Source organism: Brachyhypopomus gauderio, chromosome 4, assembly GCF_052324685.1.
Source record: "Brachyhypopomus gauderio isolate BG-103 chromosome 4, BGAUD_0.2, whole genome shotgun sequence".
Taxonomy (NCBI): Eukaryota; Metazoa; Chordata; class Actinopteri; order Gymnotiformes; family Hypopomidae; genus Brachyhypopomus; species Brachyhypopomus gauderio.
Window position 1 is genome coordinate 5,905,742 of NC_135214.1, and position 16,950 is coordinate 5,922,691.

At 46.7% G+C, this 16,950-nt stretch overlaps 1 protein-coding gene across 1 annotated transcript in view; it reads right to left on the bottom strand.

Annotated features, from left to right (window-relative positions):
- pdia5 (protein disulfide isomerase family A, member 5) overlaps positions 1–16,950 on the bottom strand; it is a 41,746-nt gene continuing 24,796 nt past the window's right edge. The window contains exons 11-17 of the mRNA XM_077001766.1: positions 16,405–16,541; positions 13,346–13,416; positions 11,173–11,336; positions 10,085–10,215; positions 7,768–7,838; positions 1,305–1,439; positions 1–1,180 (exon numbers count right to left, since the gene is read on the bottom strand). Of these exons, the coding sequence (XP_076857881.1) occupies positions 1,100–1,180; positions 1,305–1,439; positions 7,768–7,838; positions 10,085–10,215; positions 11,173–11,336; positions 13,346–13,416; positions 16,405–16,541 (790 nt within the window). The 3' untranslated portion in view covers positions 1–1,099. The remainder of the gene's footprint in view (positions 1,181–1,304; positions 1,440–7,767; positions 7,839–10,084; positions 10,216–11,172; positions 11,337–13,345; positions 13,417–16,404; positions 16,542–16,950) is intronic.

Below are 16,950 nucleotides of genomic sequence, written 5' to 3' on the forward strand. Positions count from 1 at the left end.
CCCCCCCCCCCCAATATAAATACATACTTGGTGAGATTTTTTTTATTATGGTTCTTATTGTTAACAATACCTTGAGTAGTTCTAGTTGATATGGGACTGGAGTGTTTCATAAACTGGGTTTTTCATTGGGGGCGAGGTAATGATAATGACACCTGAATGTTCAGGTAATATGAAGTATTACCATGAAGCAGCTAGATGAAGCTTCGTATTTGGTCAGTACTGGAGTTTCATTTTTATTTTAGAGCTCTTCGTGATTTGCTGGTAGACATGTATGGAGGATGAAAATTCAGAGATGAAATGTCTGAAAGCGATCAGTGTTATCAAACGATTCAACTGAAGTAACTTGTGGAACCCAGATCATCATGAACAGCTAAACTATACTTTTTTGGCATTTTCCAGTTTTGTTTAGTATTTTATTTGACCACAGCTGACAACACAACACGTCAAGACCAGGAATACAGAAGCCGACAACCTCAAAATACAATTTATAAGCTCTGCTGTATTTTGGTTCCAGCAATTTACTGATCCAGCCTCAGGTGCACAGCACCACCAGGATTACATTTCTTCACACACACTGCCACATATTTGAGCCATGTGTTCCTCATCTTCTGTTGTCTTTCTGAAGACCAAGATGACAAATAACTTTCTGTAAAAAAATATCTGAAGATGTAATTTTACATGGACGGTTCCTCTTCACAAGATGCGTTTTGGCAATTGTGGAGACTGGTGAAGAAGGTCTGGGTGTCTTACACAGGAGCGGCTGGCTGAAGTGTCCTCTCCACACAGAAGCCACCCATCATGAAGATCCAGGGATGACTGTGCAGTATTGCATAGATTTAAAAATGTAGTTTCATTAACTGCAGTCACAGTATCTGGGAGCAATTATCCTTGTCACAAAATTTTATGAAGAAAACAAAGCAAAGTCTCAAGTGGTCTCACGGTTGTACAATGGTATTACAAACATAAGGGCACGGCTGAATAAAAAAAGATCCTCCTTTAAGCTGAGGAGTTCAAGTGTGTGCCATCAGTGCTAGAAGGTCCCTGCCCAGGTCACAGTGCAATGACAGGCTCCGCCCATGTTATGGCCACACCCACACACTTAGAGCTCCTCCTTTCGCTTTCCCACCTTCTCTTGGTCCCTTCCTCTAAGGGTTCTCATGAAACCCGTGAAGCCAGCCTCCTGCAGAGGGTTCATGGAGACAAACGAATTAGAGAGAGTACAACAGCGCTCTACTCAGTGGGATCACGGCAAACACGTTTGCCGTGATCAACATTTGCACTTCTTCGAACGCGGGAGGACTCACCCCTCTCTCTCCGTTGTATTTCTCAACGAACTTGCCGTAATTGTAGTAATTAAAGGTCGGGTAGCCTTCCACACTTTCCTGCTTACACAGCTCATGGTTCTGTCCTTTGGTGCAGTCCACGGCTGCGTACGCAATCTGCAAGGTGACACGAAAAGAGCAAAGAGTGAAAGTAAAGCCTATAAACAAAGTCCCTTCTCCCTTCTCCCCATCCATCCCCAGGTACCAGACAATTTTCTGAATTAAGCACAGGAAGGTAACCCTTATTTGCGAAAGGTTACACAACACCTGCATGTAAAGTGTAGCCACTGTGGTGAGGCACTGAGCTGTCTGCTCACGGTTCGACTGTTTATTCTCCTAAGGCCCCCGATAAGATGCAAGGGATCAGGAGATGATTTACTCTCCACATGGAGAGCGGACAGATCCACCAATCACACACGTGGCATGTGGCAAAGACGCTGCTATCACAAGGCAGCTTGGGTAATGCTGTAAATTCCCCTCAAGTTAATTTGTGGGGAAAACTAAGCAGGTGTTTCAAATTTCAGTTTCTCCTCAAATCCAACCAAACTGTTGAGTCCAATAAGTGTAAGTGTCCAAGCTCTTTATTTAACGCATAGTGTAAAGTGGAAACATCTAAACATTCATCTAAACATCTTCTTTCTGTATCCAAAACGTAGCTTGTTTGTTGATTTTATTTTCTCTAAGGTTTAAAAAGTAGCATTTCTAGTTATGGCATGGGGAGGGGGTGAATAAATCACGATAAGCAGAAAAGCAAATGAGTTGGCATGTTTATAACAATTAGGCGAGGCAAGTGTGTTCTGTATAGCACTAATAAGTGTGAAGTACAAATTAGTAAAATACCAGCTGACAAATAACAGCTATGTGTCCTTTGTTTCAGAAAAAAAAAACCATTTCACAATACAATGCTGCATTTTGCTCTTGTCACCATTTGAAAGTTGTAGCCAGTCAGTCATGAATGACAACAGAGAGGACGCCTGCAGCTCAGCTATTAAACATTTATAGTCATAGCAACCGAATGTGAATGACTGCATCATCACAGCGCAGCTCCATCTTAACAACACAAACTAATCTGGCAAAACTATGCGCATATTCCCAATCAGAGAATTAAACATCTAAAGGACGTTGATGAGATTACAATGTTTTAGTAATGCACTTTGAAGTAGGAAGCAGCCTGGTTTCTTCACTCGGGGTGTAAACTAGGGATGCAAATGATTAATCGACTTTCGATTAATTGTCGATCAAGAGGTTAGTCGATCAAAATGTATTAATCACGATTAATCGTTAGAGCGCGCTACTGTAGTAACTTGAACAGAGCGTAAGAACGAGAAGTGAACACGTGTCGCGAAAGACCAGAGTGGAAAATAAAATGAAGCGGGCGAAAAGACGTGCGGTGTGGGACCATTTTGAAGCGGGTTCGGGAAACAAGACAGAAACTGCGTAATCCAGAAAATCCCGATGAGGGAAACTTTATTTTCCACGCAACTCAAACAATAGCACCGTTCTCTCTCCGCTCCCCCAGTGTCACTTAGGACCAAGTGCCTGTCTGTTAGGGAATTCGCGGCGAGGAGTAGTACTCGCTACAATTTCAACATTGTTAATTTAGGCAAAGAAGTCAAATATTCTCTGTGTAATGCTGTATTGAAGTACAACAATTCCACTAGCTCACTCAATTATCATTTGAACACCGTGCAGCTGTCCTGCATATCACCACTGCACCTGGTCAACCTAAAATCACAGCTACACTTGGAAGGCGAGCGTTTTCGAAGCTCGCTACGAATAAAGAAGAGTGAGCTAAAAACAAAGCTAGCTACTGCTACTGCTGTAGCACTTACAACAGATTGTTGGACGGCTCTAACAACAGAAAGTTACATTACCGTGACGTGCCACTACACTGACGAGCAGTGGCGGAGCTAGACTTTTATCCTTGGGGTGGCCAGAGGGTGGCCAAAGCTATTTTAGGGGGTCCATAGACTATGACAATGTATATTTAAGAAAAGCATTCAATTGCAATCAAAATCTGTAAATGTTATACTTTTCATATCAAGTACATCTTAAGCACGCAGGAGATCAGATTTGTGTATGAAATTTGCAGTTTTTTAACAATGTGCAAAATGTACAACATGTAAAAGTAAAAACACAGATGTGCTACTTCTGGCATATCTTACAATCCAAATATACCAAATAGGAAAGCTGCTTTCAGCATTCCCTCGATCAGTGAGTGACTGTTTTTGAAATAATTAATTGCACGAGTACATTTCAGTAACTTACATCACTGACACGGTCACACAAACCTAAGTCGGGGCAAAGAAACCACTGTAGATGTAATGTGTAGTATAATATTATTTTTCCTAGAAAAGTGTCTTTTTTTTACTATTTATTTATAATATAATTCATTCTATTACCCACACCTACAGAGTTAAAAAAAAAAAGGAAAATGTTTTATAAGCTGCACCGGGCTAAAAGCCGCATATATCTACTGAACTGAACACATTTAACTGAACTGGGGTGAGTTTCCCAAAACGTTCTTAGCGCTAGTACTTCGTAACCTCGTATGAAATGTACGAGGTTACGAAGTAGCCTACTTAGCGCTAAGAACGTTTTGGGAAACTCACCCCTGATCAGTTTCTGAACGGTGCCTGTAGCATTTCACGACACTTTTTGCTTTCAGCCGGTGTTGTGGGGCATTCCGACAACCCTCGTTTATCCGCATAAAGACGCTACAGATTATATTATCGATTTATGTTTCTATGCATAAATAAGAGCTAGGTTTTAATTATCCATCACAGCAAACTGCATTATCTATGTCCAAAGCCACATTGGCTCAAAGGTGTTAATTATTTTAAATAAAATACACACTGGCTATACCGAAGTTCACCTCGGATCACGACATCGCAGTATTACAGCAGTATTATGTCTAAATATCTAGTTAGGACAAAACTAGTGTGCTCAATGAACTAAGTTATAATCACTGTACCTCCCGAATATCATCTGTAGCGTCTTTATGCGTGTGCAAACGAGGGGAGTCGGAATTCCGCACAACACGTTTGTTTGAAAAAATTTCTCTGTCGTGCCTGCTGCTTGCATGTGCTAAATGAAATTGAGCATTGAGTATTATTACCGATTACAAAACGCAACAGGCTCTCAACAAGATGTGCGATGCGGTGACATGTCAGTCATCTGGGGGGGCACTTGGGGTGGCCAATCAGAATTCAGGGGGGTCCAGTGCCACCCCGGCCCCTGCTTTGGCTCCGCCTATGCTGACGAGAACTGGCAGCTAAAATCTGCAGTGCTGATTACGACGAACATGTCGGATAGACACACCGCTGACAATTTAGCTGACAAGCTCAATGATGTTGTGGAGACTTGGGCACTCTCCGGTCGTGTTACAGCGTGTGTTCACTACAACGCTAGAAACATTGTCCAAGCATAGGCTCAATAATATTCTGTTTGGCTCTCTATTTAATTTCTTTTTTTTGTCTAATGTCTAATGTTTCAAATGCAAGAACGGAGCCAGTCCTTAATTTATTCCTTTTTAAATGAAAGAATGTATTTTGTTATACCATAAAAATTTCCTAATGCAATTACTTGAGCAATATATAATACAATATACTTATCATAATATAATATATACTTTTTGAACAAAGTGAACCATTTAGCTGATATTTTTAAAGGCCCTATTGAAACACTGAAATTCAGGTGAAAAACGCCGCTTATCGATTAATCGAAAGTCGATCGATAAGATCAATCAACTAACGATTAATGAATTAATCGATAATTTGCATCCCTAGTGTAAACATATTTCCTATCTTCCTTTAGGTGGATCCTTGGAGGTCATTTGAGACCCTATTTCAGTACAGCCGAAATGGAAAGTCAAGCTCCCATATATTCACAGGTCCTGCTCGATATTCATGTACAGATGTAGGTACAGGGCAGTGGGACATTAAAGGTGAAATACACTCACCAGCCACTTTGTTAGGTACACCTTGCTAGTACAGGGTTGGGCCCCCTTTTACCTTCAGAACTGCCTTAATCCTTCGTGGTGTAGATTCAACAAGGTACTAGAAACATTCCTCAGAGAGTCTGGTCCATTTGGTACTAACGGGCCCAAAGTGTGTCAGGAAAATATCCCCCACACCATTGCACCACCACCACCAGCCTGAACCGTTGATACAAGGCAGGATGCATCCATGCTTTCATGTTGTTGACGCCAAATTCTGACGCGCCCATTCGAATTTCGTAGCAGAAATCGAGACTCATCAGACCAGGCAACATTTTTCTAATCTTCTATTGTGCAATTTTGGTGAGCCAGTGCGAATTGTAGCCTCAGATTCATGTTCTTAACTGAGAGGAGTGGGACCCGGTGTGGTCTTCTGCTGCTGTAGCCCATCCACCTCAAGTTTCCACTTGTGCATTTGCACCCACAGAACTGTCGCTCACTGGATATTTTCTCTTTTCTGGACGATTCTCTGTAAACCCTAGAGATGGTTATGCGGGAAAATCCCAGTAGATCAGCAGTTTCTGAAATACTGAGACCAGCCCATCTGGCACCAACAACCATGCCACGTTCAAATTCACTTAAAATCACCTTTCTTCCCCATTCTGATGTTCAGTTTGAACTGCAGCAGAGTTGCTGCCATGTGATTGGCTGATTCGACATTTGCATTAATGAGCAAATTGGACAGATGTACCTAAGCAGGTGGCTGGTGAGTGTAGGGTCAAGAACCGTCAGAGAGATGCACTTGAGCAACAAGGGTAGGAGCTCGGGGTCAGTGGTAGGGTCAGACACTAAGAGGAGATATTCTGGCAGTGGTTTCAAATTATTCTGGTTAGGGAGCCATTAACGAATAATCCTGGAATCTACTTCAGCTACTAATTAGCGGCCTTAAGAAAACGAACAATCGTGGCTCACACAGGTAATTAACTAGCTTGATGTACATGACTAAATATGCAGCCGACTCATTACTACAGCAACAAAAAAGCTTTTAAAAGAGCTAAGCCACCAATGTATTTTCCTCATATTCACATCAGTTGGTGGGGGATTAAAAAGGCTGGGCTCGGACAAAGCCTTCCTTGTCGACTTTCAACGTATCCCCTCAGATTTAACGAAGATACACTATGTTGGCAGAGCCCCGCTAACCGACAGATCTTCACTGAGCACAGAGGGTCTGGATTACGAAGTGGGAGAACGGAAAGCCAGGCCTCGGCAACCGGCAGGACGCTCAACCGCATGTACCAGCGCACGGTCCTAGCGCGACACGGGCAGCACGGAGACGAAGGCTGGAATCCGGCAGTTATACGGGGCAGCAGCGCTGCGATGAACCTCCACCCAGCCTGGCTTGATTTAATTAAGTGCAATTAATTAAAGGCAATTCCTCCGCGAATATGAGGACTCTCTCGGCTCTCAATCACAGAGGCTTGAGCCCTGTTCTACCAATCCAGCCTTGAAATGCTCTTGGCACGACTCCACCCCCCAAGGAAGGGGGTGCCAAAGAGAAGGATCAGTAGACACACAGTAACCCCCCCAGGTTGCTTCAGCTAGCAGACATATAATGGATTCAAGAAATCAAAATATTGATTTAAACTTAACAGCTGTTCAATATCATTGCACCAGCAGATGGAGCTTTTAGTACACGTTTTCTGAACAGCGTCTCAGACCTTCAGATGAACACTGCATATAATCTGCTTTTCAAAGGCTCACGGAATCAGACGGAGCCGTCAGGGCGCTCACTGGAAACGAAGGTTAAAGCAACCAGCTTCACTGCATCCTTGGCGAGATGAATTTCCAAATTCCCTTCATTTGAATAACGGTCACGTGCAAACGTGAGAGCTGGTGGAAGATTAAGGACGGCCGACGTTACGCGTGGCGCATCTAAGCCGTTTTGCAAACAACAATTCAGCCTCTCGGTTTCGTGGCCAGTGATGAACGTCTGCGGTCTGGGAAGACAAATGAAATGTTCTCATGGCTTTTTAAGACGAATCCTCTCCACTCCCCCAGACACCGGCGGGTATCTGCCAGGGAGCCTGGGAGAGTTCAAGTGTCAACGAGAAGCAGAAACCATAGTGTGGTGATCAATGCCAACATGTGAATGAGGTAGGAGATTTGGGAGGGGAAAAAAGTGGCAGAGCCTGAACATAAATAAGACTGATTAACAGCAGACGTTCATTTAGCATATGTAGGAGGACACAGACGACTGCGTTTTGCGGAGAGGGTTAAAATGATGTACCAGAAGTGTGATGGCAAGGGACGTCAGAGACGAGCCTGCGAGAGTGTAGACCTTGAGAAGGTTCTGGAGATTAGGCATGATTAAAGAGCAAGGGTGTATGAAGATGGCACCTGACAAAAGAAGGTTGATTATGCCCGAGAGAGCCGGAAGGTCGACTGTCACAAATTGAGCTTGTGGCTTACCGAGGAGGAGGAGGCTTCTCCGACAGGGTTCGGGCTTACCTTACGGTCCTCTTTGAAAAGCTCAGCAGCTGTCACGAAGTGGGGGACAGCGTTCTTGCAGTGCGGGCACCCTGGGGAGGAAAGCTTGGTGTCATTCACTTCATACCACATTGTGCTAGGTCCAGGGTTCAAAGCAAAGCTGTCTCATGCCTTGCCATACGCAGAAGGCCAAAAATATCAATACTGATCCCACAACACAAGGGCAGTGGCAGTGAGGAAAGGCAGTGAGGGAGTACAGAAAAGGGGCGTACTTTATCTATCCATCCATCCATCCACCCATCTCTAGCCTTATGCCCATACCTATACACCTATATCTACACCCAGTCATGGTCCATCTATGAAAAAATTACATGGCATTAGGGATGGCTCACTTCATTTTTACAGCGAGTCATAAATTCCTTTATTGCCCTCCAGATGAAACCATTCTGGTGCCTCCCTGTCAGATTTATATGTTTGTGGCCTGTGGATCCTCCATAGCAGGTGACCAGCTGGGCCCAAAGAGCCCCAATCCCATTTACCTGATGTGCTCTAACTACCTTTTTTTGTTTTTCGCTCTCCCTCTCGAAAGAGGCCTGGCTATTAATACAAAAAATAAAAACATTTAGGTGAAACAGCCCAGCAACTGGGCTAAGAAAAAGCTTCAGTATAAAGCATGCCTATTAAGTCTCTATTGTCCTAGCGTGCCTTGTTTGATGTTCGCAACCACTGTAATTTAAGTTCTCAAATTAGAACTACGGAGCACAGCTTCAGATGTTGATGGTTTTTCTAAAGACACCTGGAGTGAAGGTAATGGTGCCAAGACTCCCCCAACAAAGGTGCGTGTGTGTGAGCAGCACGGATCCTTCCAGACGCACGGGAGCCATTAGGAATAATGGTGCATAGCGCTGCTGACCCTCTCGTTAGCCCTCGCAGGCATTACCCTGGAAGCAGAGGTGGCTGGGCGGACGTCCAGCGCCACGTCGGCAGAGCCCGACGCTGAGGCCGCCTTGCCCGCCTCTCCCGCCTCGCCCGCCGTCTGCTCCCAGATCCGGAGGGCCGAGACTAAAAGCTGCCTTCGTCTGCACGGCGTCGAGTTGTCCTACACTCACAAGCGAGATGAGATTCGGAAAACGCAGCACATCAAGCCAACGCGCTCCCTCTTTTTTTTTTTATTGTGTCTTCGAATCCTAGCCGACGTGAAGCACCCGGTGAAGCAGGGCAACTGTGTCTCTTGGATACAGAACGGCGAAGACAACCAGGTCCTCGTGGGTCAAGAACACCCTGTGATAAGACCATCTCAACATCTTTATCTTCCACGCAGTCACTCCGCCAGCTCGTCACAATCGCGCAGTCGAACAGAGAGCAGCGGCCGGCATTAGCATGCAGAGCGTCGAGAGCAGATGTGCGTTAAGTACGCTAATTCATTACAGCAGCAGTGACGAGATGATTCAAATAACCTCAATAATCATTTCAGTCACCAACCATCTAAATGACAGCAATTTGTCTTGCGGATTCTACACACAGATAGCTGTAAATACTAATTAGCTAATATTGAAATAAGTTGTTGCAATATTCCATTACGTTTAAAAGGTTAATAGTATTGTACAACAATAACATGCACGATGCTAAATTACATAATATGTTGGAAAAATGACCTGAACTCAGTACAGTCTTTCTGCATATTGTTACAATGTTAATCAAGTTAGCTAAAAGGTGCATTAAAGGACCACCAAGGAGGTAAAAGGCTCTCGTTTGGATACTGCTCATTATTTATGACAACGTGCACGTCCAGTGCAAGAAGGAAATATTTTAGCAGGAGACATTCTGTTAGATCATTTTCAGAGAGGCACTTTTTTTTTTTAACAATTACCACATTATCTGAGGGTATAATGGTGTTTAACTGAAGTGTGATTATACTAGTTCTTTACCAGACACTAGCTACACTTGTGCGAGTCAGGAATAAGGAACAAAAGCAATGAGTTGTTTTGGCATTTGGAGGTCTTCTGGTAGAGGAAACAAGCACTCTCTGAATACTTCAGCATGAAGGTTTTGAAGCCACTATCTGCAGGTCTCTTTTAATGTAGCACGACCACACTGTGAACTTAACAAGGTACAGGACGGGTCGGAGCCTGAGGTCCAGACCTTTAGAGGATGTTACTGCCGAACACTATGCCCCTCTTCATCTACACACCAAAAGCTGCACTGTGCAACGTTTCATCATTTTAACTTCAAATAGCAAGTTAACCGAACAATAATCTTAACGGATTTACACATAAACATGAGATTAAAATGATTCCGATGGTGCCGGCTGTCCTGTGTATAGATGCAGAGCACTTACAGGGAGCATAGAACATGACCAGGGCGTGTTTCTTCTTCTTCAGGGCCTCCCTGAAGTCCTCGGACCCGAGGTGACTTACGCTGGATGGCTTCTCCTCCCATGACTGCTCGGGAGGAGGCGGGGCCTGTGGGCTGAGAGACGAGACTGTGAGCGGTACTGATTATTACGCAGTGGGAGTAAACAATACAGATGTAAACAAACAGGGCTGCAGCGGCACAAAGAACTAAACAAGGTGAGAAAACAGGTGGAACAGCAGCCATATCCAGCAGCCGGGGGCCCCTGGCCCTACAACTCTGGGGCCCGGGAACTGTGCATGCTGACTGTGGCCAATCGTCTCGGAGTAAGCCCTGGCTCACGAGAGGCCCGATAGCTGGAGAATCAGCCGAAAAAGCATCAACAGCTACAGGGACAGAGCTAAACCCAGACGGCGGTTATGGCCCCTGCAGTGAAACAGACCGTCCAGCAGCAACATCAGAAGTTTCATTTTGCCAGTTTGCAGGGGTTTTTTTTTTTACAGCTAAGCAGCTGGCATTTCTGCACCCGTCACCGAGTCAGAATAACCGTGGCGACGTCTCCACAGGCCCCGCGATGAACTGGCTCAGAAATGTCCGGGGGTGGAAAGAGGGCCAAGGTGGGGGGGGGGGGGGGGGGGTTTCGTTCACCTGAACACGCCACCGGCACAAACCCAGAGCAGCAGGAAGTAGCATAGCTCACAAAAGCTGACTGCATTTCTCCCCAGTTTCTCTCCCTTGGATATTTACTGAGCAATTTTACTGCCTTGGAAGGAGGAACGTAAACACAGCTGACACTGAAAAGCTGGTCGTATTCATTTCTGTGTAACCCGGCAGATATACGCACATCTCTGCACAAGCAGAGGCATTCGGCAGCACTTCTTGGAGTGTGTGTGTGTGTGCGCACAGAGGAGCTCTGGTATGGGAACTGTAAACGTAAATACCTGTAGAAATGTGACTCTACAAATAATCCAAATGATGACTCATAACTCTGTTATGGTACATGGTATTAGCTATTAGCCCCCAGAGAGGGGAGCAGGACGGGTGTGTGTGTGTGTGTGTGTGTGGGGGACTCACTTGTGCAGCCACTCGATGATCTTGTCTTTGGTGCGGAGCTGCTGCAGGGTGTACTTGTCCTCGCCTTGTTCAAAGTACTTCACGGTGGGGAAGCTGGAGATGCGGAAACGCTCGGCCACTGACTTATGGATGGTGGCGTCTACTGCTGCCAGCACTCCTGGACTCTGACCATGTGTACACGTACACACACGCACACACACACACACAAACACACGCACACACACACACAAATACACACACGCAGACAAACACACACACACACACACACAAATACATGCAGACACACACAGACAAACACAAACGCGCAGACATGCAGGCACACGCACGCACACAAAAGAACATGCCATAAGAAGCATTATATTTGGAAGTAGCTTTTCAGCTGTTTTTAATAGTATAAGCAAAAAAACATGACTTTGCATGAAAGAAAGTAATTTTCAAATAACAGCCGATTTCACAGAAAGAATGTGAACGGCTTTGTTTCATAATAATGTACTACTCTCTTTAAATGAACTCTGAGTGGAAGAGTAACTCTAAAAGGGAGGGAAACTCATTTCAAGCCTCATTTTGCTTTAGGGAACAAATCACTTTCAACGACCTTCCAGCCAACCTGCACCTTTCTATCGGTTTAGAGCGCGTCCACCGATCAGCCAGGCTTCATTTCAATTGCAGATTTGCGCTAATTTGAGAACAAAGCGAAGTGCCGTTTAAATATCGATCACATCGCGCGGTTGAAGCTCCGCGACGTGTAATCCGAGGCGAGACCCCGCCCCCTCTGCCTTCAGCACGAGACGAGCAGCTGACGCTCAACTCACGCGCGCGGATCGCTAAACTCTCGAGCTATCACGCGGCCTCGGCGTGACGTCTGGCATGCTGGTGGCATATTTGGCATGTTAATTGCGGAAAGTGAACGATGCGTCACAACAGATGTAGAGACACAAGCGACCCCGAGGGTGGCAGTCAGGTGAGCTCCTGAGAGGTGCATTTAAACCAGACATGCTTATTTACACCTTCTGTTCGTGCTTAACAAAAATAAACAAAATATACAAATAAAAGTCGTGGCCATGGTGACGCATAGTGCAACAATGAATCTCGTGATCGTGTTGGAAAACTGAGGATGAGGTCGTGAGATGAGACCAACCCAGTGAACCCTCAGGGCTACCCTGAGCTACCTTAGGACTGTCACTAATGTCAGAGCCGCACCCCAGATACCCTGCACTGCTGGGCTGGACACAGAATGCACGAGCACCCGTGCATGCAAAACACGGGCGGAGCATTGCACACGGAGAGGAGAACAAACGCACCTTGCAGCATCGCTGGCCATCTCGAAAAACACGGCCTTCACGGCATGTTTTTTTTTATTTATTTTTTAACACAAACGCTTAAATGCCGCTTGGAGACGCTTGGAGAAAGGCAACGGGTACAAGGGGCTGGTCTTCCTTCTTCAGATGAATGCACGGCCACGCGTGAGAAACATAAGTGAGCTCATCCCTCCCCGGAGAGCGGAGGGCGTAGGGAGCGTGCGTGCGAGCTGCATTAGGTCATGCGCGGGCCCTGGCGGAGGGGCGGGAGTCGTGTTGGACGGCGCCGAGCTAACGTCCCACGGGGATGGTGTGTACGAGGAGTGGGGGGAGATGACCGATCCGGTCCCGTTCCTCCTGTGACTCGGCCAACCGAAGAGCGGCTCTGGAGAGGATCGCTGGCCCGCTGGATGCATCCGGCTAATCAGAAGCACATTCCCCTTGGCATGCACACACGCAGGAGACACAACCAAAGGGGGATGTTCTGGGACTGGAGTCACATGGTGTAATGCTGCGGGGTTTAGAAAAACAGCACAAAAAACCAAACAGGCCACACGCGCGAGCGTGAAAGCGGACCGTGGAGATCTCGCTGTGAAAACGAGCCGTTTCAAGATGGACTAAACCATTCTGTGCGATGGTAGATCAAAAATGAAATCATCTGGATTATGCCAACAGCTTTTGAGGTTGGTTCATACCTCAAAGCAACAGATTTGCGCTTGGAATTGTTTATTAAGAGCACATATGGAGTCATACACACACACGCAGGCACCCCACCACACACACACACACACACAGCAGGAAGGCGGTGAGGCACACCCTCTGTCCCACCATCCTGCTGGGTGCTGCTTTAAGAGATGAAGCGCTGGAAGACTCACATTGGGATCCTTGTTGAGGACCTCAGCAGCAGAGTCGTATTCTGGCTTCATCTTCTTGCAGTGACCGCACCCTGCAGGAGAACGCACAGAGCCCAGTGAGTGCGAACCGACCCGACCCGACCCAGCTCAAACACTCTCAACACCACTCACTGCTGGTCCTTCAGACCCCGCTACATGTGGCTGGAGAAACACACACAGCATACAAAAGCAAAAATAAAAGGGTGAATTTGTGGACCAAAGAAAACTGAATATGGCCCTGAATATGGAAATGTGTGTTTACACTGGGGCTGCATAATATGGAGGAAAAACTGAGAGTATATTGCTAAATATTGTTGCCACATGCTTTGCAAAGTATTAAAAACAAAGTGGAAATCCCCTGGTGTGACATGATTGCGGGTCGAAGTGCATTATTTTCTGCCAACGTTATTTACATTTGAGGCATATGGTAGTCATCAAGAGGCCCGTATCTTATGTTTTTCTTTTATTTTAAATTTGTACTTGATGTTCACTTACAATGTTTGCATGGCCTTCTGTCCTAAAAGCAGTTCATTTTTATGCTTTTCACCCAGCTCTGAGAATGCCTTCGAATTAAGGGAGTGGATACTGCGGCTTTAAGACCGATATAAGATAAATGAACTCTGTTCTGATTGGCTGACCTGCACTGCGCCTCATTCAGAAAGCACTCAGCACAGATTCCGTATATGGACTGTACAAACTGAGGGAGTGAACAGCGTGTTTTCAAACTTTAGAAATATTTACATATTGCTTAAAAACTCTTCCGAATTCCGATAAAGGAAAGGAAATTGAGGCGTCCCTGATAGGGCCTGTTTAAAACAGCCGAGACAGCCCCTGGATGTCTGGACGCTCAGGCCAGAGAGATACGCCGCTGGGTATCACTTCATTTGCATGTTAAAGCCTTCTGCAATATAAACAAGTTTACTGATGCCAATATGGGGATATTGATTAACAAGCAATGTCATGTTTCTGCAGACAGTCTACCGGCACCATACCTCACTGTGGTGTTTCTACAGACCGGTCCAGATTTCTCACCACATTTTTTTGCTGTATCTCTGAACCTTCTGTCCCTGAACCAAGTTCTCATAACGAGGGACGTGGAGGTAATGGGAGTGATTTACCCTGCAGCTCAGGTGAGTGACCTGCATACGATATATACTCACACTGATGGTTAAAGGCAATATAAAACAGTACTGAGTGCCAGTCTGTACGTGTTCAGCGAGTGGAAGGGAACAAACACGTACATTTACATTTACATGCTTAATAAACGCTCGCGATGTTGCCGAGTTGAATAATAATAGCAGGAAACTGCAGTTGGATTTTTTCTGTTTGTAGAATTATTGCTCAAAAATCAACAACTTGACACAAGGCTGTGAAAATGTGTACTGGGTGGTGGGCCAAGGTGGCACTTGAAATTGCGCAAGAGTGTGTGTGCGTGTGTGTGTGTGTGTGTGGAAATGAAAACAGACGAAGAGTGAAAACGAAGGCTGAGCCTCTTTCCCTCAGCCTGTCCGTGATAAGAATATGTTTGAATAAGTGTCTCTGCAAGACGACTGAAGCAGACGCACTTCTCCACAGCGAGGCGACGTGAGAGCGCAGAGTAGAGGAGTGAGGCAGGGAGAAACGTGCGCACGCGCCTGTGTGTGTGTGTGTGTGTGTGACAGGGAGGAGCTGAGATGTTGGAGATGTTTGATTTAGAAACGTATGAGGGCTGAGATGCATCATACTGCACAAAAAGAAAAGGAAAAAAGAGCTCCAATGAAAGATGCCGACTCACAACCGTCATGTTATCACAACATCGGTCCCTTTCGTGGGGGAATTAAGGTGTGTGACACACAGAAAGGCCCATACCAAGCACCTCTCTGCACACCGTCGGGCCCCACAGTGCCCGAGACTCTTCTGCCGTGTTGCTCCAACGGGAATAGGGTCTGTCACCTGTAGCAGGATCCTGGAGTGCTGACGTGCTAGCGTGAGGGCTAATGGTGAGGTTACTGGTGCTGACGTGCTAGCGTGAGGGCTAATGGTGAGGTTACTGGTGTTGATGTGCTAGCGTGAGGGCTAATGGTGAGGTTACTGGTGTTGATGTGCTAGCGTGAGGGCTAATGGTGAGGTTACTGGTGTTGATGTGCTAGCGTGAGGGCTAATGGTGAGGTTACTGGTGCTGACGTGCTAGCGTGAGGGCTAATGGTGAGGTTACTGGTGTTGATGTGCTAGCGTGAGGGCTAATGGTGAGGTTACTGGTGTTGACGTGCTAGCGTGAGGGCTAATGGTGAGGTTACTGGTGCTGACGTGCTAGCGTGAGGGCTAATGGTGAGGTTACTGGTGTTGACGTGCTAGCGTGAGGGCTAATGGTGAGGTTACTGGTGTTGATGTGCTAGCGTGAGGGCTAATGGTGAGGTTACTGGTGCTGACATGCTAGCGTGAGGGCTAATGGTGAGGTTACTGGTGTTGACGTGCTAGCGTGAGGGCTAATGGTGAAGCTACTGGTGCTGACGTGCTAGCGTGAGGGCTAATGGTGAGGCTACTGGTGCTGACGTGCTAGCGTGAGGGCTAATGGTGAGGTTACTGGTGCTGACGTGCTAGCGTGAGGGCTAATGGTGAGGTTACTGGTGCTGACGTGCTAGCGTGAGGGCTAATGGTGAGGTTACTGGTGCTGACGTGCTAGCGTGAGGGCTAATGGTGAGGTTACTGGTGTTGACGTGCTAGCGTGAGGGCTAATGGTGAGGTTACTGGTGTTGACGTGCTAGCGTGAGGGCTAATGGTGAGGCTACTGGTGCTGACGTGCTAGCGTGAGGGCTAATGGTGAGGTTACTGGTGTTGACGTGCTAGCGTGAGGGCTAATGGTGAGGCTACTGGTGCTGACGTGCTAGCGTGAGGGCTAATGGTGAGGTTACTGGTGTTGACGTGCTAGCGTGAGGGCTAATGGTGAGGTTACTGGTGTTGACGTGCTAGCGTGAGGGCTAATGGTGAGGTTACTGGTGCTGACGTGCTAGCGTGAGGGCTAATGGTGAGGTTACTGGGTGGGAGAGAAATGGGGGACTCACAGGGAGCGTAGAACATGACTAGGGCCGAGGGCTTCTCCTCCAGGAAGGTGTCGAAGGACTCGTCGGTCAGGTGGAAGACAGCGGAGTCAGACTCGGACCACGGCACCTCAGGGGTCTTTGGCTGGGGTGGCTGGGGGCTATGGGAGAGAGAGTGTGTATGTGTTTGTGTGAGAGAGAGAGAGAGAGAGAGAGAGACTCTTTATGAATCATAATTTTCTGGCAGGATGGTTTGAGATCATTTCGTAGTCATCAGCCCCACTCCTTCACCATGAAAGGCGATACAGGAGACATGAGCGTGCGCTCCGTTCCGAGCCAGCTGCTCTGCGTCTCCGCTCGCACCTCTTACATCTGCTCGCGAGCGGCCCCACCCTATGACTGAGAGGAGACAGCGGGAGCCAGGAGCCCTGGTGCGTCCTCACAGACTCCCCAGGCACTGTGGCCCCGCCCAAACTCTCAAGTGTGCAAACGAGCCCACGGTCTGAACACTGCCGCACGCCCCAGCCGCACACTCCTGAAACCCTTAAGCCTCTCAAGAATCCGAGTCTT